Raw genomic sequence first — 21479 nt, 5'->3', positions numbered from 1 at the left:
CAAAAAATTGGATGTATTAAAATTGGATTTATTTGATATACACTGACAGTGTAAAAGAATTTTACATCATCGGTTAATCCTATCTGTTGAATATTAAAATAAATTTGATTTTTATTTTAAAAATTTATAAAATAATGCAAACGGATGATGGTGATGAATCGACAGTGTAAATCTTTTTACACTGGCAGTACATAGTAATTAATCCCACTAAAATTTAGTAGGCATATACTTTAGCGACATATCTTATACCTTCAATAACTCTTGAAATTATTGATCCAAACGGTAAAAATTACAACAAAAAATCTGATAATTATGTCAAAAATCCGATATTCATCTAAACTTTTCAAAAAAAATATTGTAGAAAGTGTAATCGCAGCCCCCCTATAGGGGTGTGCCAGGTAAAAATTGGGGGGTGTTAAGAGAAAGAAATCTCAATTTTGTCTAGAAATGTTAATTGGTGGGCCTAGTCGTTTAGGGAGCATTGGCCCAATAACTAATAGACGACAAAGGATTATATCCTTGCTTTTTTCCTGTCCTAAATGAATTCCTTATATGAAAATCATTCCCTCGTATTGAAGACATTAGTCTATAAATAAATAATTAAATTTAAATGTAGTGCAGAAAAATGTTGATGTATCAAATTGTGATGTTACTTGATGGTTTGTGGTAAAAAGTTGCTTATAATTGTAAATTATTGAGATTAAGATGTTATTGGATGTCAATATTAACCATTTAATTTATAAAAACCAAGTTTGAAATTACTTCAATTTTATATAAAAAATTCGTTAACCAATTTGCCTTACTGGCACAAATTCAAAGTTCAAAATGATACAACCACTTTCTAATTATATTTTGCAAACCAAACATTTTCTATTATCTCATCTTGTTTTTCATAAATCAGCAGAAATTTTCAGGGATGAAACTCCCTTCCCTTTCTCCATCTCCTCTTCTTCCCTTTACTTTTGAATGAGAGGAAGCTTAGATGATCTTAATCCCTCTTATGTTTCCTCTTCATTTTCTTTCAACCGCAAACACACACACCCTAACTCCCTAGGGACATATCTAGCTGCAACATACACGGCACAACTGCAATCACTCTATGCGGCGGAAACTCAAATAACTAAAATTAGGTACAGTCTATACAAAGACTACCCATATTCAAACAACAAAAAAGTGTCATAGTCGCAGGATCAACGAGTGACCTAACTACAGAAAATCGAATCGTACCAAACTGTCATATCATTCATACCAAATGCAATGCTGCAAATAGTGATTTCATCATCAAAGGCTTCATATGAAAAACTTCCACAAATGGAAGGAATGCCAGTGGCTAGAAGCAAATGATATATTGTTCAGCAGATGCATAAAAATATCACATCAAGGTCAAGATTATTTCTCAGGATTAAGCTTCAGCTTCCTTAATGTGGATTGATGTCTTGGCTAAACTAGCTTCCAGTTCATCCAACTCATCCAAGTCCAATTCATCATCGTCGTCGTCAATATCATCAGGAAGTTCATCATCAGCGCCACCTGCTGCTGAGGTGCTGGGACCATTATTAGCGGCACTCCCAGTCCCCTGAAATTGGATCCAATGATTAGCAAACCATAATATATGGTCAAAGTATATCAAATAAAATAGACAATGCACTTCAAATAAGAGGGAAAATGAGACAAGAGTTACCTAAGAAGCCACTACCCTTCCTTGGAAACAAAAACATAATAACTATGCCCGCGAAAAAAGAAAACTTAAAATTGGCTATCATTTGAATATTAAAAAATATCCTATAATATCTCTGTTGTATGTTAGTATTTTAGTTTACCTTGTAGGATCAGTTTCTTATCTCATGAGTATCTTAAATTATCTCACAAGACTAACAGAAGAGGAAAATGATTTGGATAATTTGTCAAAAACCCTCCAAAACCATTCTACATCATTTGAATTGAATTCCTCCATAGAGGAAGGTCATAATTATATGACGGAAAAAAAAATAGCCACAATTTAGATGCAATTGCATTGTGCTTCTTCGAACCAAGAACTAGCTGCAATTGTATACTTATTGTGCCTGGAACCAGCCTAAAGATACATTTTATATCACTTCAATGTGCTTGGATCTAAGAACTAGCTACAATTGTAAACTTAATACAATACAAAACAATTTCCATGTATTAAGAAATATTTGGCAATACACTTTGCAACTACCTTACAAACTAAGTGGGCTTCTTATTAGAACAATAATGAACAAAAACAGCCAAACTTTATCCTACTACGTGGGGTTGGCCACATGAATCAAACGGCACCATAACGTTCCATCCAATACCATCATACTTTTATCCAACTTAATTTCGTTATATTTCTTAATAGTTTCTCTTATAGTTTTTCTAGGTCTTCCTCCACCCCTAATGGTTTGACTACCTTTCATCTAATCTACTCTCGTCAACATAGAATCCACTAGTCTTCCATCTACATGTTCAAACCATCAAAGCCTAATTCCCATCATCTTTTATAGGCGCCACCCAAACTCTCTCTAATGTTGTTATTTTTAATCATGTCTCTTCTAGTTTTACCACACATCCAATACAACATCTTCATCTCTGCTAAATTTAATTTATCTTCATGTTTTCATTTCTAATCATATACTAGTACCTATTACACTTAATTTATTTACAGTTTGAGGGGTACTTTCTGTTACATAAAACGCATGAGGCCCTCCTCCATTTCAACCATTGAGCTTGAATTTGATGGTTTACATCTTATATTCATGCACCGTCTTGAACTATTGACCCGAGATATTTAAATTGTGTAACAAGTGGTAATGATATGATCTCCAACTTCCCCCTCTAGGCTAGAAACACTTCGTCTTTTGCTAAAACTATATTCCATATACTCTGTCTTACTTCTACTCGGAAGGAAATCATACGCTTCTAAGGCTAGTCTCAAACGTCTCATTTAATTCATCTCTTAACTCTCCAAGTAGAACTATATCATCTACAAAAGACATACATCTTGATGGTAGCTCTTTGATGTGTTATGTTAATACATCCAAAACTAAAGTAAAAGGATAAGGCCTTAGGGTTATAAACCTTGGTGCAATCCTATTGTTATGGAAAATTGTTTGTGTTCTACCTTGTGTCCTCAAGGTCACACTAGTCAAGAACCCCTCATACATATCCTCTCTTAACTCTCCAAGTAGAACTATATCATCTACAAAAGACATGCATCTTGATGGTAGCTCTTTGATGTGTTCTGTAAATACATCCAAAACTAAAGTAAAAGGATAAGGGCTTAGGATTAAACCTTGGTGCAATCCTATTGTTATGGAAAATTGTCTGTGTTTCTACCTTGTGTCCTCAAGGTCACACTAGTCAAGAACCCCTCATACATATCCTCGATAGCTCGAATATAGACAATCATAACTTATTTCTTCTCTAGGCAATCCTAACCTATTTCTTCTCTAGGCAATCCTAATACTACAATAAACAGTCATGCAAAATAATCTCACAGTCACTGCGTGTTTATTTTGTTCAAGGATTCGACAAGCCCCAAACCATGTTACGGCCAATAGCTCATCCTTTGTACCTTTTTCCAAAGCCATGCTAGTGGGATTCAAGCAGGAATTCAAACACACATTTGCAAGCCAAATTACTACAAGCTGCCAGCTCAACAAGTCTCGGCAAGCCTAGAGATGACACACTGATTACATCTGACATTGTAACATGCAAACTATAATTTGCATTCAAAAATTTATAGCTAATTGCCCAATGCAGGAGAATCAACTCCTACGAGGCATTTGTTGTGCGACTACTCGTGCATCCAAAGTTATACAAGCTCATGCAACCCTAAATCCCAATTGTTACTAATTGGGAAGGGAATGGGCTAAACACATCCCAGTGCCTAACCTAAGAACCCAAAAGCAAAGTTGAATGGTACATAAATGTATACAACTTCAAAAATAGGTTTGTTTACATTATCATAACAAGAAAAGGAAATTATGGCATAGACATTTTCCATCCGATAAATTTTCATGTTCAATAAAGCTGCAAAATTTCAGTCATATAACAGCTTCAAACCATATCCAAAAAAAAGGAATTAAAACTATACAGCGAAAAACAGGCATGGAGAAAAAACTTACATTCTGTTCAGTTTCATCAGATTCAGGTTGTCTATGGTACTTATCATATGCTTCAGCATCATCCACAAACAAGCTAGCATCTGACAGAAACAGCTCACGGCCACTGCATTTAAGGAGATAATACAACATCATTAGGGGAAAAAGGAGAAAAAAGTAAATCAGCTTTCATACCATCTGTGATACCCTTAAGAAAACATGCTCCACAACATGCAGTTCCTTCACTTTTTCCTTGAATAAAGGGGAGGATTCATCTATACACATTTATATGTGAATGATGGAGAACAGATAATGAACATACCTCATGCGGTCATTCTTAGCCCTCTCTGCCTGTTGGGCAGCCAAACTAGCCTCTCTCTCATCAATCTTTTTCTTCTTCCATTGGAGGAATAACTCAGTAGACATAGGGGTTGTAGTTTTCACTTGGGCACGCTAAACCATGTAACATATTCTATTAGAAACCCTGATTCAATAATTAAATGACATAGCTTCGTATAAAGGGAAAAAAAGTTCACCTGCTTTTCAATCTCCTCCTCAATTGGCATTTTATCAGACTCCTCCTCCAACAAAGCCTTCATTTGGGATTTTAAAATATATCCAGGTGGAAGTGCATGTCTATAGATACAATTCTTACCGCCATTGGGACATGCCCAAAACCAACCATATTGCTTCCTCTCAACCGCATCTAAAAAGTGTTTGCATACCTAAACAATGTACATAAACAACAGATAGATGTTAGTTCCAGATCCATAAGCACTTTCAGAAATACGATTTGAATAAAGCACACAACAAACAACAATCTAACATGCAAAAGAATTTAACATAATTCAAAAAAAAATATTAATAAACCATACAATATCAGTTGGTTTGTTCTGATTATACTCATTTTGCTTCGACTCTACCACTTTCTCCAATGTCGCTTGATCCCATTCCTCCATTGTATCTAAACAACAGAAAAAAATGAACAAGAAAAGTCATCAGAAGAACCAAAACATTAAGTAACAAACAAACAAACAATCAGCATCAACGAACTGCATACCATCATCGCGCTTATCACTATATATGTCAATCTTTTCTCCTTTCCTCTGAACATTCAAATCATGGGAAAATTTGCATTTGAAGCCCTTAGCACACTGACCCACTTTAAAAAACTCACATAATATAGACTTGGGATCAACACCTAACAAAATTCAGATATATTAGTTCCCAACAACACTGAATAACATAAACCCATTAACTATAATCCCAAAAAAATTGAAATTTGTGAATAAAATGATTACCAGCTGGGACTTTAGGCTGACTGACAGCAATTTTGAACAAATCATTCAGCTCCTTCTCTTTTGCCTTCTCTTCCTCCCTCTTTTTCTATTACAATCAAAACATAATAGATTAAGCAGAAAACCCAATAGAAAAATCTGGTGTTATTACATTACTAAAAACCCTAAATGAAACAAAATCGAATAACAACATTATTTAAAAATAAAAATACTACCTTTGCATCGACTTTGGGGTCGGTTTTGGGCTGCACGGAAGACTTAAGATTCTGAACATATTTCTGAACTGCTTTGCTTTTGTTTTTGTTCTTGAGACCAAAAGTTTTGTCTTCAACAACCTTCTGCTTCTTCGCTACATCAGCTTTTGATTGCTTCGGAGGCATCTCGTATCGGCATCAAAATTTCAAATAAATATATAAATTATATGAAGTAGAATCGATAATCAAGTTACGAGAAGGAGGAGGAGAAGAAGAAGAAGTGAGGGATTGTTGAAGGGGAAGATTGGTGGGTCTGTACCTGCTGCCAATGTTAGGGTTAGATTAGGGTTTCGAGATTCTGGATTCGAGAGAAGGTTACGAAAACTGGAATTTCCGATCTGCCCCTGAATGACAGTGTGCGTCACTTGTGTTGGGTGAAATGAGTCACTTTGAAATGGGATAAAATGTGAGAAAAAGACATTTCTACCCTTATTTTTTAAAATGTCTTTTTTGTCCTTAAAATACATGATTTGTCCTTAATTTCTATCCTTATTTTTTTTCAGGAATACCATTTTTAACTTTAAAAAAGACATGCTCCGTCCTTAATACTTCTTCCGTTGCTTTTTAATTGTTTTTCTTTGAGTTTTTACGAATATCAATAAAACTAATCAAGTTTACTATTTTTCTAGTAATAATTGTCTTTTTACCTGTAATACTCTTATCTATTTATTTATATATTTAACTTTTTCTCTCTCTTTAATAAATAATTATGGGCAATTTTGACAAATGACAATTGGTATTATCTTGAACTTTGAAAATGACACTTAAAATGAAACAAAATTTTTATGCAAAAGAGACACTTAAAAAAGAACGGAGGGAGTATGTTCTAATAATTTTTTTTAATTGGGAAAGGAAGACATTGTCAATAATTAAGATGTAATGAGTCACCTTACAACTATTTTTTTTTAGTGAAACTAAAATATATTCTTTGTTATCTTTGCATATGGTTAAATGAAATGAATAGAAAATAACGGAGTAGAATAAAGCGAAATGAATATATATTCTATCATTTGGATATTTTAGGACAAAACAATGCAAGTTCTTCATTTCACCTAAATCGGATAGGAGAAATATAATGGTAACCGATAGAATATAATGAAATCTATATCATTTCATTTCGCTCTTGGTACGGTGGAGTAGAGGGACTTGGAAGGTTATCACTTTAGCACCTAAGTTAGTGAAGTCTAAGATATGTAATTTAAGAGTGAGATCATACATGTAATTCGCGTGTGGTAGGTTTTATATCTGACACACGGTTGAAATTGCTCTTGTTTAACTCGTCGTGTGACGCGGAAAGTCGTTTGATCGTATCTAACAGTATGGGATGATCGAGTGATTAGGATCATTTACCCCCCCCCCCCCAAGTCCTTGTTGTTACTTAGTGAAACAAGAATTGAGGTTTTCGATTTTCTCTTTATTGTCGTTCTGCGTTTTCCGGAAGCCCTCAAGTCCTTGTTGTTACTTAGTGAAACAAGAATTGAGGTTTTCGGTTATCTCTTTATTATCGTTATGCGTTTTCTGGAAGCCTTTGCTTTATAAGGTGGAAGTGGAAAAGTCAAGTGAATAAAAGCAGGTGACTTTGGGAACATGCGCAATAAATGACAGTCTCGTCACTGAAATGTTCTGTAACATCATCCTTATGTGTAGCTCCAGACCCTTAGGGTAGGGGGTGACAATGTCTTTTAGAATACTCAAGTGTCGTTGTGATCCCAAGGTTGATTCTCCATCGTTGATTTCATCTTTTGGTCCTTCCTTCATTATGGGTCGTAGAATCGTCTCATTCGTCTTTTTATATAAGGATGGCCTCATATTATGAATTATTCTTTCATCTTCTTGGTTAGAAGTTTTGTCTCACACAAGTTTCCTTATGTTCTTCCTTTAGTTCAGACAAAACTTTCATTTGTTGATATGTTTTTTCTTCCCCTATTTTGCATTTCGTCGTTGTTTCTAAGTTTCTAGTTGATTTTCCTAATGTCTTGTTTTCATCCATCTTCGTAGGTTGTCTGAGGTAATATTGTTCTCTCTTTATCCCACTATTTTTGTTATTATTCTTTCTTTATCCATGATCGACCTAGGAAACTCAAACATAAATTTATGGACTTATCTAGTGGAGATGGGGTAAGTGATGATTCCTCGTGCATTGGAGTAATTGACCCATAGGTAATGGATGTGGTTCCTCTAATGTTGATACCTCCCAATATGAACAATATATATTATTGATATTTCTAATTCTATGATGGGTTATGACGACAGTGGTAATGAATTTGGGGGTCTTAAAGATGGCGAGGATCTAGAGGAGTCTGTGGAGCATTTAGGTTTGATACTAGGGAAGTTGGTTGTGGTTCCGCTTTCCTTGAAGTGTATGTGGTGAAATCAAAGAGGGTTGAGGATTAACACAGTAACTTTAGGGCTCGTGTTTACGTTTAAGCTTTTAGGGCTTTTAACAATCACAAACCCGGTGATAACGAGGTTAGAATGTATCTTGAATCTAGGGCATGCTTTATAACTCATAATCATGATTTTTTCGTTTGTTGATAGTAAAAATGAGATTGACCGGAGTATGCAATAAAATCTCAAACTTAATGTTGATGGTGATCAGTATCCCTGGGTATAAACTAAGGTATTACGGGCGACCTTCGTTTGTAACGAGGCATGTAAGTCGGAAAATGCTCACAAGGAATGACCTCATCTTCTGATTGGTCGGTATTTCACATAGAGCCTGGTAAGAGTTCATGCAGCTCTTTTGAAGGGTGTTTGTAACATCTTCACGAGTGTTTTTTCTATAGGATGAGGTTCATACTTCCCTTTAATGACTTTGAAGTGGGGGTTCTGAATCACCTCAAGATTGACTTATCTCAGTTGCATCTCACGAGTTAAGCATGTGTAGCATTTCAATATCAATACGAGTACAGGGATGGCGCACCTACTTAAGTTGTTTTTAAACTTGCTCAATATGTAACACACTCATACCAAGACGGAATTGGGGCAATGGTTTCTCTTGTTTCGTCAAGCGAAGGAAATGTTTGATGGTTTTGTCGACAACTTCAAGAACTTCAAAGATCAATATTTTGTAGTTATTCTTCAAATTCGTGATGAACACTTAAGTATATATATTATTGTAGAATGCTCTTTGTTTTCCCCTTGGGTCAGAGTTGTCGATAAATGAGCATAGATTCCTCAAGTATTGTAATCGTAATCATTTCTTAGAGGTTCCAAATAAGTATGTGTTTCCTCTATATGCATTATCATCGGGAGAAGATGGTTTGAAGGCTGGCCTTGTATCTTTTTAGGAAAGCTTGGGTTTTGCGAAAGGAGACGATCCTTTAGAAGCATGGGTGTCTTAACAAAAAAGGCAATACATTGAAATATAGTTGTTGGTATATCCAGTTGACAGTCAATAAATAAGGGATATACTCGGTGAGGATATGGAGATAATTTTATCAATGTCTTCATTGTTGCTTTAGTATATTCATTAATTTTTATGTTCATTCTGTTTTGCATATAGCATGGGTGACATCTATAAGATGATCAATAGGAATAAGGCACTAGCAAAGAACACATATTCCCTTCCTCCTTTGGGCCTGAACACATCGGAAAAAGATGCGGATATGGACGAAAGTAATATTCTATAACAAGCACAATAATGTCTCGAGTAGGAAGGCACAACAAGTCATAACCAGTTGTCTTTTGAGGCCCATAGTAAAAAATCCAATGATAAGTCGTGAAATCGTGTTGTGGACCGATCGAAGGAGATCGATAACGACTCCTTGAATAAGGATACTAGGAAAGTTCTAACTCATGAACCTCCCTCTTAGAGGCATAAGTTGAAGATGCCTAAGATCGATTGGGTGGTCACGCGGGGGGGGGGGGGGGGGGGGGGGGGAAGTAAGGTGTGTCTCTCATCTACTCCATGCAACAGTTTCTCTGTACCAATGGGGTATGAACTACAAAAGATGTGCGTGCATGTTTTCTTGAGAGAGATTATATTTAATTCCAACTGATGACCAAGACGGGAAGGCGAGAGGTGATGAATGAGATGTTCTACCAGGTGCATCGGGATCCTATTATGTTATTTATCGTTGCTTTTGGAGAGGATGATAGTTTGACTCCAAACAACTTGAAGAAACAAAAGGAAAATTTGAAAAAACAACATGATGTCGACCTTCTCGAACCGACTAGTCTTTAGAATAAGCAATTGGATATTTCCAAAAATGAAATGGAAGAGTATGGCATTCCTTATACACATGTTGCCAAGGTCAAGTTTTAGAAGGGAATGTCAAACGAGAAGGATAAGTTATTGGCTAAGGTTGAAAAAGACTTGGTTGATGTTCGAGACTCTCTCAATAATTTTATGACAATGCTGACAAAGTTGGAAGCGGGTTTGGAAAATGAGAGAAAAACTCGTGCCAAGGAGGTGAAGGCATATAAGGACCGTTTGAAGGACTTGTAGAAGGAAATATAATATTGTGTAAACCTTGTGGTTCAATTCATGTGAGACTCTTTTAACAATGCTCTAAATTAAGTTAAGTTATTTTGTCCAAAAGTGAAGATTCCATAGGAGAAACTCAGCGCAAAGAAAGAAGTTGTGAAGGGGAACTTGATGGATTCAAAAGATTGGATTGATTTTGTTGTTTAATCATGTCTCCCTACTTTTGTTTCTCATTATGGCGTTGTCCCTGACTTATTGTAATCGCCCACCTTTCATGAATGTTAATTATTTTGCTTTATCTTTATGAGTGGATTTACTTTCTTATTCTTGTGCATGTAATTTTGTTTCATCATTTTCCTTCGTGAATGATTTTATTTCATCATCTTGCATCCTTAATGATTTATTTCATCATTATCTTTACGTTTATGGGGATTGTGTTTGGCTAATGGTGTGAACTTTTTCCTTGACCCTAGTGAAAACCTAGTTTGAGGTCGACGTATTTAGGGCTCCACCTCCTACGCTCTAGAGTGGATAGTAGTAAGAAGGGGTTTTACTGGTGTGGCATTGTCCATAACACTTTTGAATTTTCTAACTTAGTTATGATAGTGTACTGTTATGCTCCATTTCCCCCTAAAAAAGAAACTCATTTCATTATTCATTTCAATGGCGTTACATTTTTAAAGTTTCGACCTTCCCACAATTACTTAAACTTGGTATGACTTAGTTAAAGTATAGTTTAAACTTAGTGTCATTCCAGGTCCTAGGGATGAGTTCCCAAGGTAAAGTCTTAGGAGTGTATGTTATATTGCATGTGTTGACCTGAATTTTGTATGTCCTTTTCCAATTGGGAGAAAAATTAATGTCTCCATTGATTTTCCCTTCGACTTCGGCCCTTTGTAGCACAAGATCATCGAGTTGGAAATTTTTTGGTCTAACTTTATTGTTGTACTATATGGTTGCGGTTTGCTTTATATTGGAACTTATGAGGGCAATGAAACATCTTTTTTATTCTAAGAGATATGGCATTTCCCTAATGGTTTACATGTTGTCTTCCTTTAGTATGGGTTAGTTGTTCTCCAGCTGTGATCCCCTATTTTGTTCGGGATGACAACTTTGGTCCAGTAAGTAAGCCTAAATGGGGTTTCGCTAGTTGTGAAATAGAGTGTAGTTGAATATGCCTAGATGACGTGTGAGAGCTTTTATACCCAACTTCTCTTGGAGCTTTTGAACATTTTCTGTAATCCTCGAAGCAGGACCTGGCTAACGACTTTTCCTTGCCAATTCATCTAAGGGTGTTATATCAATTGATAGACTTTTAGCAAATGTATTAAAAATTATCGAATTAATAAAATAAATTTGTATCCACGTGGATTATTTTATTTTGGAAAGACGATTAAAGTGTTATTAAAAGTAAAATCACGTGTGTGTGTGGGGGGGGGGGGGGGGGGGTAGAGTTTGGTTTTGAAAGAACAAATGCGTAAATAAGAACTTGTTGGAAAATTAATTATATTAAAGACAATTAGATCTTGTTTCAAATCATCTGTATGTCATTGTTGATGATAACGTCTATTTACCCTAGATTGATTTCTTAACAATCATGGTGGTTTAACTTAATCGTTATACCCAATTCCTTGATGTATAACTCACTATTATACACTACAACTCTATAATCCCTTTGTAAGACCCCAATTTTGACCCTAAGATCCCTCATGTTATCTCATCATATGCATTAGCATTGGGATCACACCTTGGCATTCTCATTTCCCCTCATTCATTGTTTTTGCATTGGGAGAGATCACCAAGCACATTTGATTGTATCATACTTCATTTTTCTTTATTTTACTAACCAAAATACCAAAAATATGTCATTGTATAGTTTAACTCTTTTGTAGGTAGTCCACATGTTCACTTATGCCCTATCAAGCTCATATCCAGGGTTTAAGACCCCCAATGCAAGGAGCTCAATCAATAATGGACTTACATTGGCTATAAGTATCATATATGGATCCCCATGATCTTCACATGTCATTTTGACCAAGAAATCATCAAGAGTTTGGAGTTGGTTTGCCTTGGAAACCCTAATTCATATGGGTATCTTATGTGACTTCTTCAACAAGTTTCCTCAATAATTGGTCAAATATTTCAAGGTATACTTAAACTTACATCATCTTATACATATATGATCCTCCATGAGTCTCAAAAGTCAAGATAATGTCAAGCTAGCAAGTTGGTTCATGGTGGTTGACCAGAGGAAGTCAACTGGTCAAAACTGGAGTTCCCTAAACCCTATCTCCTACAATTTTTGTCATATGAAAATTATTAAAAGATACATGTTACTCTAAATGACATTCCAAACAACTTTCATGTTTAGGTATAGAGCTAATTTTGCTTGGAAAGTCATTTTTTATGGTGAAAGATTATAGGTCATTTTGTATAAACCCTAGTTTGAAAGTCAACTTCCCAAGACCATAACTTGCTCAATTTTTATGAGATGAAATCCATTAAAAATCTATGATCAATTTCAAGATCTATACTTCAACTTTTATTTTTGGAGGAAGTTCAAATTCAACTTCCAAATGCATGTGCCAAGTGAAAACATTATAGGTCATTTTTGGCCAATACCATTGAACAAGTGATTTTCCTTAACTTCTAAAATGCATAACTCCTTCATGACAAATCCAAATGAGGTCAAATTTGTGACCAAATTGAATAGGTTTGAAATATCTACAACTTTTATGAAGGAACGTTTCTCATTTGATGTCCATAGAAAAAGTTATTCAAGGTGGAAGAAGTGAACATTTGACTTGGGACTTAGAAAATTTTCAAATATGTTTGATTTCCCAAACTTCCACCTCAAACTTCATCATGATCCAAGCTTCAAATGAAAAGTTATCAACATGAAAGTTGTTCCCCTTGATCTCACCTTTCCAAAACATCAAAGTTCATATCATTTGGATTAAATTTGAGGGACTTGCATATGGCTTCATTATGGGAAGTGTTTTGGCAAGATTGAACTTCATATGATCATTTCCTTTTGCATGCTTCCACATGATGATTTCAGCATACTTTGTACACGAATTGGAAGTGGATTTCATCATACTCAAGGCCCAAATCATTGCCCATGCACCCATGCAAGGAGGTTTCTAATTTTATCCAAATATTAAGTGGTGCAAATATCAAGTACATTGCCTATTTAAACAAGCTTAAGGCTTCAGATTCATCATCAACACCTTGCCCAAGCTTTGCTAAACCATTTCAAACCCTCACTGCCATAGAATTTTCTGAGATTTCTCTTGAAATCGAGCTTGAACTTCACCTTCTGTTTGGAAGTTCAAACTCCAGAAATTCACTTCCCTTTTCATTCCATTTGGTTTCTACAAGCAAGAAGAGGAGAAAGCAATTAAATCTAGATCTAGATTAACTCGAATGTGATTTTTCAGAAACTTCTTCTCTTCGATTCTCTCTCAATTCTCCACTATTCTTGTTGATTTTTGGTTATCTGAAGTCTTACCAATATAGGCAACAAGATTGAGTTGCTTTGAGGTCAAATCGAAGCAACTCAGTTTATGATCCTCAAAATTCAACTCCCTGTATATTTTCATATACTTGGAATTAGACAAAATTGAGGTCAAATTCGAGCTCCTGAGCATTTTTCTTTAAATTCATGTCTTGCTTTTTCATTTTGGTGATGGTTGAAGGTGGACCAGTCTGGTGAGTTCCACCGGAGAAGAAGACTGGAGATCTGGCTCCGACGATGTGTTGGAAGCATCTCAACCATATGATCCATTTAAGTTGTTTTAATCTTGAGCATTACTTCTAATTACCATGCGTGCATCTTAGTTGACTAAGACCTTTGTGGAATGCACGCTCTGGTCCATCTGATCTGCCACCTCAATTAATGAGGGAGATCAGATGGTCCACATATTTTTGAATTTCTGAAATTCCTTTTAATTGCTTTATTTCTCATTAATTCATATTAATTTTATTATTGATCCAAAAAATATGGGACTTTCACAAAAACATTTCAAATATTTTTCTCTTTCATTTTTTGAGTTAAAATTATTTTTTGGATCAATATAGATATTTTTCATGATTTAATTGTTTTTATGCATAATTTTAATTGTTTAAAAATACTTCTGACTTTTTAAAAATAGTAAAAAAAATTCTCCAAGGTCCTTTGACCTTGTTTGACCTATGATAAATCTCTTGGCTATTTATTTGGTGTTTGGAAGAGGTTTTAGGTTTTTGATAAAACATAATTTAATTTAATGCATTTTAATTTGATTTTTAATTTGTTTTATTATGAATAAATTGTGTTGAGTCATTTTTATTGACTTGTGAAGTTTGACTATGTGTTTGGGCCTTGGTCAAGGTTGATTTGACTTTTGTTGGATTGAAATCATTGGATTTAGAGGATTGATGAAATGTACATTTCATATCCCAAAATGAATGAATGATTTTAATTTGATAAAACTCCTCCCATGACCAATTTGTGTTTGTCTCATCCCCCCCCCCCCCCCCCCCCCCCCCCGCTCCTCTTCATATTCAATCCCTTTATATCCTATTCCTCTTATTGGCCAATGAAGTCTCCATATCCTAAGGCTAATTGGTTCATCAATAACTTTGTGTTAGATGAACCAATACAAGTATGGATGAGATTAAGTCCATCCTTTTGTCATTTTCTTTTTGTGTGTGGTATGTTTTAGGAGTATGGTTCATTATACCATATCTCTACAGTGCATTTACACCAAAAACATTATTGCCCCGGCCTCAGATAGTTGTGACTTCTACATAAGTCCAATTACGATTGCTTAACATATCGCTAAATTTTGACCCAAAGGCATAGCATTCTAGTAAGTGAGATTGTAAGTCTCCCCCCTTTCATGGTATTGTGTAGAAACTTGGCCTTTTTTCCTTCCTTTGGAAGATGTCTTGGGTCAAGGATCCATGCTTGTGAATAGAGGGTTGAGTGTTCTCCAAAGAATGACTTAAATAATTGAAAAGCAAAACTCCACTAACTTCTAATCAACTAACATTTGACTAACTTTTAATTTCAAAGTCATTTACTTTTATGCACTTTAAATTCAAGTCATTTATCATTTGTCATTATACATATCATTTAACTTGTTTATTTTAATGCCATTTTCACTTTGCTCCCTTGAGCCATATATTCTGATTGTGTATATTTGTTTGTGTACCTTGTTTGTGTTTGTGGTCTTAAGACCCTAAAATACTTAATAAACAACAAAAACTCTCAAAAAATGTTTGTGTGGACTGTTGGATTTGATCTGAGCTTTGGACTTAGAATTAGGCAACATTCCCTATGCAAAAGGACTTGGCCAATGCCAACATTTCTGAAACCAAGTCATTGTGATGTGAGCCTTCATCTGATGCAAATATTGGGATTCACTTCAGTTCATCTACTGCATAGTCTTGATGCAAATGTTACTTTGAACTTGTGTCTAATGCCTTATTTTGAGTCATTCAAGGAGTATGTCATATGATATATGGAAGATGGAAGAAGATTATGAAGTTGCTAGCTTGGATGTGGCTATCTTTATTTGCCTTGCTCTTCATCTTGCTTGTTTATTGGTATTTGCTTGATTCTAAAGTCAAAAGGAAATGTGGGTTTCTATATGACATTCTTGTCTACTGGATTGCATCCCATTGGTCAGATCTTTTCAACTCTTAACTTTTAATTTTTGCTTAGGATTAGTCTCTTTATCTCCTTCAACTTCTTAAATTTCAAATCCCTCCATCTTTTTAAAACCTTCTTTTCTTGTGATTTCTAAACTTACACTTTATTGCAAATTAGAAACTTTGGCCTTATGCCATTGCATTTTTAAACTCTTTTCTTAAATCAAACTTGTAAATAAACTTAATCCTATTGACTTAAAATTTCAAAAGACAAAAAGAACTAACACTCGTTCAAACTCTTTTGGTCCTGTTGTGCCTCTTTTAAACTTAAACTTTTGTTAAAAGCAATTCACTCACTTTGAAATTGATACCATAAACTACGAGGTTTTGATCCCTCATTTTATGTTGGTACGTAGGCACAAGTCCGAAGGTCTTGTCAAACACAAAAATATAATCAATGAATTCTTTTCTCATCCCCATACTCTATTTATTGCAAACATATTTTATACCAAAACACATACACATATAAAAAGGGCTCCCTAGGAGTACCTAGAACACTTTGGATGCTAACACCTTCATTTTGTGTAACCAACCCCCTTACCTGTAATCTCTGGTATTTTATTAGTTTTGATTTGAAAACTTCTTATCTTTGGGTTTTGTTCATACTTTCCCCCTTTCCTTTGGAAACAATAAAAGCGCGGTGGCGACTCTGGTTTTATTGACGTTAAGTTTATAAATAGCTTAATGGTCATGAATTTACCGCTGAGTATTTCAATCACCATTCACTTGATTGATCACTAAAGCTGAGTCTCCGAAGATGTCCAGAGTCTTGATTCTCAAATCAATGGCTTGCTCAATACGTAAGATACAGGCCTCATACTCAGCTTCATTATTGGTGCACTCGAAAGTCAGACGAGCGGTGAAAGGCATGTGGGCACCTTTCGGAGTAGTAATGACAGCACTAATTCCACTTCCTTTGGCATTGACGGCCCCATCAAACAATAGAGTCCATTTTTCGTCTGGATCAGGTCCCTCCTCAACAACTGGCTCTTCACAGACTTTCATCTTGAGGAACATGATGTCTTCATCATGAAAATCAAACTTCATCGGCTCATAGTCTTCAATCGGTTGTTGAGCAAGATAGTCTGACAAAATACTCCCCTTGATGGCTTTCTGGGATGTATACTGGATGTCGTACTCTGTCAGTACCATTTGCCAACGAGCAACCCTTTCGGTGAGAGCTGACTTCTCGAATATGTACTTGACTGGATCCATCTTGGAGATCAATAAGGTTGTGTGAGTCAACATGTACTGTCTCAATCACTTAGCAGCCCATGCAAGTGCACAACATGTCTTTTCAAGCATTGAGTATCTCGACTCGCAATCTGTGAATTTTTTACTCAGGTAGTAGATGGCATGCTCTTTCCTACCTGTCTCGTCGTGTTGACCGAGAACACAACCCATGGAATTGGCTAGTACTATCAAATACATAATCAGTGGTTTTCCTGGGACTGGAGGCATAAGGATAGGAGGATTCTGCAAATACTCCTTTATCTTTTCGAAAGCTTTTTGACAATCATCATTCCACCTGATAGCCTGATCTTTTCTCAACAACTTGAAAATTGGCTCGCACGTGGCTGTTAAGTGAGAGATGAACCTTGCAATGTAGTTCAACCTCCCTAAGAAACCACATACTTGTTTCTCTGTTCTTGGCTCAGGCATTTCCTGTATCGCTTTCACCTTGTCAGGATCCACCTCAATCCCTTTTCCGCTAACAATAAAACCCAGCAGTTTTCCAGATCTCACCCCGAAAGTGCACTTGTTCGGGTTAAGCCTCAGCTTGAATTTCCTCAACCGTTCAAATAGTTTTCGCAGATTCACCAAATGTTCTTCTTCCGTCTGAGATTTGGCAATCATATCATCCATATAAACCTCGATCTCATGATGAATCATATCATGGAAAAGAGTCACCATAGCTCGTTGATATGTTTTCCCAGCATTTTTCAGACCAAACGGCATAACCTTGTAGCAGAAGGTGCCCCATGGGGTTATGAACGTTGTCTTCTCCATGTCTTCTGGTGCCATTTTAATTTGATTATAGCCAGAAAAGCCATCCATGAAGGAGAATGCCGAGAACTGAGCCGTGTTATCCACCAAAACGTCAATGTGAGGTAATGGGAAATCATCTTTAGGACTAGCTCTGTTCAGATCCCGGTAGTCAACACACATCCGTACCTTTCCATCCTTCTTAGGTACTAGAACGATATTCACAACCCATGGCGGATAATTGGTAACTGCTAGAAACCCTGCATCCAACTGTTTTTGCACTTCTTCCTTTATCTTGACAACCATCTTTGGTCTCGTTCTTCTGAGCTTCTGCTTGACCGGAGGACAACCCTCTTTGAGAGGCAAACGGTGTACCACAATATCCGTGTCAAGCCCTGGCATGTCCTGATAAGATCAAGCGAAGACGTCAACATACTCTTGCAGCAGTTCAATCAACCCCTTCTTCACATCATCTTTCAAAGCAACCCCTATCTTGATTTCTTTCTTGACGTCCTCGGTGTCAAGATTAATCACTTCAGTAGACTCTAGATGCGGTTGAATGACCCTTTCCTCTTGTTTTAACAACCTGGCAAGTTCCTCAGGGAGTTCACAGTCTTCATCACCCTCTTCTTCAGCTTGAAAGATCGGATTTTCAAAGTCGAAGCGAGCCATAGCAGAACCAGTATCAATAGGATCCGGTGATGTGCATATGCATGAGTGATGGTATGTGCTTATGAGTGTGAACAGTGAGTGAAAGCTAAACAAAACATTACCAAAATGTATTTATTTATTTTTTTGATTTTAGGTTTTTTTGAAAACTGCAAAAATAGAAAAACAGTGAACAAAATATTTGAATGCAAAAAGACGTCCTTCATTTATGATAAAAATGCAAGTATTCACATAGATGAGCCCTACAATGAGTCATTATGCCCTGGGCGGAACGTAAGACTTGGACATGCATGAACAAACAAGAAAAATTACTCTTCAAGAAGAGTGACTTGGACAATCTCCTCAGAAGACCAATTGTTGATGACTTCACCCGGGATCCTCGGACGCACCCAGTTGTCAATGTCGCAATCACTATCCCCATCTTCTTCGTTGATTGTAGAGATCTGGCCATACTGAATGATGCCAGCACTGGAGAAAGACATGCTAATGGATATGCAAATGCAATGACATGTTTATCAATTCCAAAGGGTATTCTACCCCCTTGATTCCAGTCTCACATTTGATAAACAGTGTAAGAAGAAAACCCCAACTAGAATCAAGAAGAAGATATGAACCTCTGGGAATAGATAAACATGTGTTAAATGATGTGAATGCAAAATGATGTGAATGCAAAATGATGTGATGCAATACAGTGACATGGAAATCAGGACCGTTGTATCTGCTTGAACAATTGTCGGGTTGCACTGTCTGAAAAGAAACCCATTGAGGAATATAATACGAGATCAAAGCTCTGCTCCAGAAAACCGGGTTGGTTGAAGGTTAAGGTTTCTTGAATTTAGCTCGCCCCTCACTGGTAGGTTCTAAGAACAGAAGTTTGTCAGCTTTAGCCCTTCAGTCGAGAATAATACGTTTACCACTGAAGGTTTGGCATTATTACGGGATAAAAGACCTCCACTGACTCCCCTCAACAAGACATCCTAATAGCAAGTTCCCAGTCTCGGGGTCCTCAGATTGAGCAGCGAGAATGCGCCCACCAGAGCTAACATAAACGCGTCTAGGAGGAGAGGCCTCGACTGAGTTCTCGGGAAATGGTCACCAGAGTCGACGATTTCTAAAGGAACATCTGTCGTTACGGAACACCCATAGGACATAATATATCCAAAAGAAACCTCGTCTGGATGTGGGTCTCATGAACGACTTAACATAGCAACATGCCACGCAAGCCTCATGACTATCCACTCTAAAACCTGTGTGTACGCTCAAGCCTGGGTAGTGGGCTTATCTCTCATAAAACATCCCACCCCAACAAACAACCAACCCACAGAACCCACAAATACATCAAACATATGTACATGAATGCAATAAGGTAAAGCAAGTAAATAAAAAACTGTACAAAAGAATAAGCTCCCAACAAACAAGAAACCTACAAAAGCTATGAGGGACTCGCTTAGGGAAACCGGGTCCCCAGCAGAGTCGCCAGCTGTCGCAACCTGCGAAAAAACAACCGGCGAGAAAATAAATGACAGAAGAATCGCCACCGTGCGTTATTTATCCCAAAGGAGGGAAAGAAAACGCTCGAAGTAAACCTGGAGAAAGGAAAGGAAAAGACAAGGTCTCGCAACCAAATCTTGGGTTCGGGAGTCGATTATGCGAAGGGAAGGTATTAGCACCCCTACGCATCTGTAGTACTCTACGGGATCCACTCTTGTTGTTCTTGTCTAAAGGGTGTGTGTATATCTAATGTACTATTTACTAAAAGAAAGGGTCAAAAGAAAATGACTCGCACGGATGTCGCATCCACTGCATACGTATATCATCTGAACATGAGAATCAGAGTCTTCGTAGCTCGGCTACTTATGGGTGAAAGAGAAATGTGCTCGCTAAGACATCACGTCTTATGCATACGTATCTCATCTGGAATGAGAATCAGAGCAAAACGTAGTTCGACTAACTACGGGAACAAAGGGTCTCGATTGCAACTAGGGCAAGAGAAATGGAAAGTCTCGATCGCAACTAGGGCGAGAGAAAAGAATCGCAATGAGGGCGAAAGCAAACAAGGGTTAGTTGTTAGTTGTCATTCAAACTCGGCAAGACATCGCATCTTGTGCCTATGTATCTCATCTGAACATGAGAATCAGAGTTGCCGTAGTTCGGCCACACAGGGATTGCCATCTGAACATGGACTTACAAAGGAGGACACCAGTTGTGTCAAAGGAGAGTGGGCAATGTGTTCACATCCTAGCAGTAGGTGTCGCAGCTCGCTGAATCGAGTCTTAGGCAGTTACCTCTTTGCAATAGAACGGAGTGACATGCCACAGGATCAGAGACGCACGGATGGTCTAAATATGGGGAAGCTCTGCCCTAGAGTTGTCATGCAATATGGACCTAAGTGTTAGGATTTACAAATGGGAACATCTACCTAATGTTAGCATGTAATGAATGAAGAGAATTCTACCTATTTTATCATACAAAGAATGAGGGAATTCTACATATGTTATCATACAAAAGAATAAGGGAGTTCTACCTATGTTATCATACAAAGGGTTCTACCTAATGGGTGCTACCTAAACGGAACAAGAATCGACGAATGGAGCAAGGAAAGAAACCAGGGTAGATGGCGATGCATGAAGCAATTGACTTACAGGTGGTAGATGGCGATGCCTGAAGCAATCGACTTATAAGAGAAATGGTGATGCCTGAAGCAATCGACTTACAAAAGAATGGATGAATACGTGCTGGTTCTGTTAAGTTTTGAAAATGATTACTCGACGTTGGATCGAGGTTTTGATCTTGTTTTGAAATGGTTATCGGATGTTCGTTTTAGTTCTTGTATTAACAGATGAATAAAGAATGAAAGAATAAACATTATACACTTCATGGGAGAGGGGTACATTTGTTATGAATAGGGATTGTTCATGGTGTAAGACCCAAATTTTGACCCTAAGATCCCTCATGGCATCATAACATTGCATTTGCATTGCCTCAAGGATCTTTAGCATCTTGGTTCCCTTTGCCTTTGGGTGGGACTCCTTGTGATTGG

At 36.8% G+C, this 21479-nt stretch overlaps 1 protein-coding gene across 2 annotated transcripts; it reads right to left on the bottom strand.

Moving 5' to 3' along the window:
• Nucleotides 1-1100: 1100 nt before the first annotated feature.
• On the bottom strand, nt 1101-6075 carry LOC127098465 (zinc finger CCCH domain-containing protein 11). 2 transcript variants are annotated; one of them, XM_051037072.1, is made up of 9 exons: nt 5918-6075; nt 5620-5784; nt 5408-5492; nt 5167-5307; nt 4982-5070; nt 4643-4831; nt 4429-4559; nt 4131-4233; nt 1101-1576 (listed from the first exon to the last, which is right to left on the bottom strand). In XM_051037072.1, the coding sequence occupies exons 2-9, from the start codon at nt 5782-5784 to the stop codon at nt 1403-1405; spliced, it is 1077 nt and encodes a 358-aa protein (XP_050893029.1). In that variant the 5' UTR covers nt 5918-6075; the 3' UTR covers nt 1101-1402. The 2 variants fall into 2 exon arrangements, with proteins under 2 accessions (XP_050893029.1, XP_050893031.1); XM_051037074.1 differs by having other exon boundaries at nt 5620-6020.
• Between the last annotated feature and the right edge of the window lie 15404 nt (nt 6076-21479).

This window comes from Lathyrus oleraceus, chromosome 6 (genome assembly GCF_024323335.1).
Source record: "Lathyrus oleraceus cultivar Zhongwan6 chromosome 6, CAAS_Psat_ZW6_1.0, whole genome shotgun sequence".
NCBI classification, from domain to species: domain Eukaryota; kingdom Viridiplantae; phylum Streptophyta; class Magnoliopsida; order Fabales; family Fabaceae; genus Lathyrus; species Lathyrus oleraceus.
Note: the sequence above shows the minus strand (reverse complement) of the source record. Positions and strands in the feature narration are given on the sequence as shown.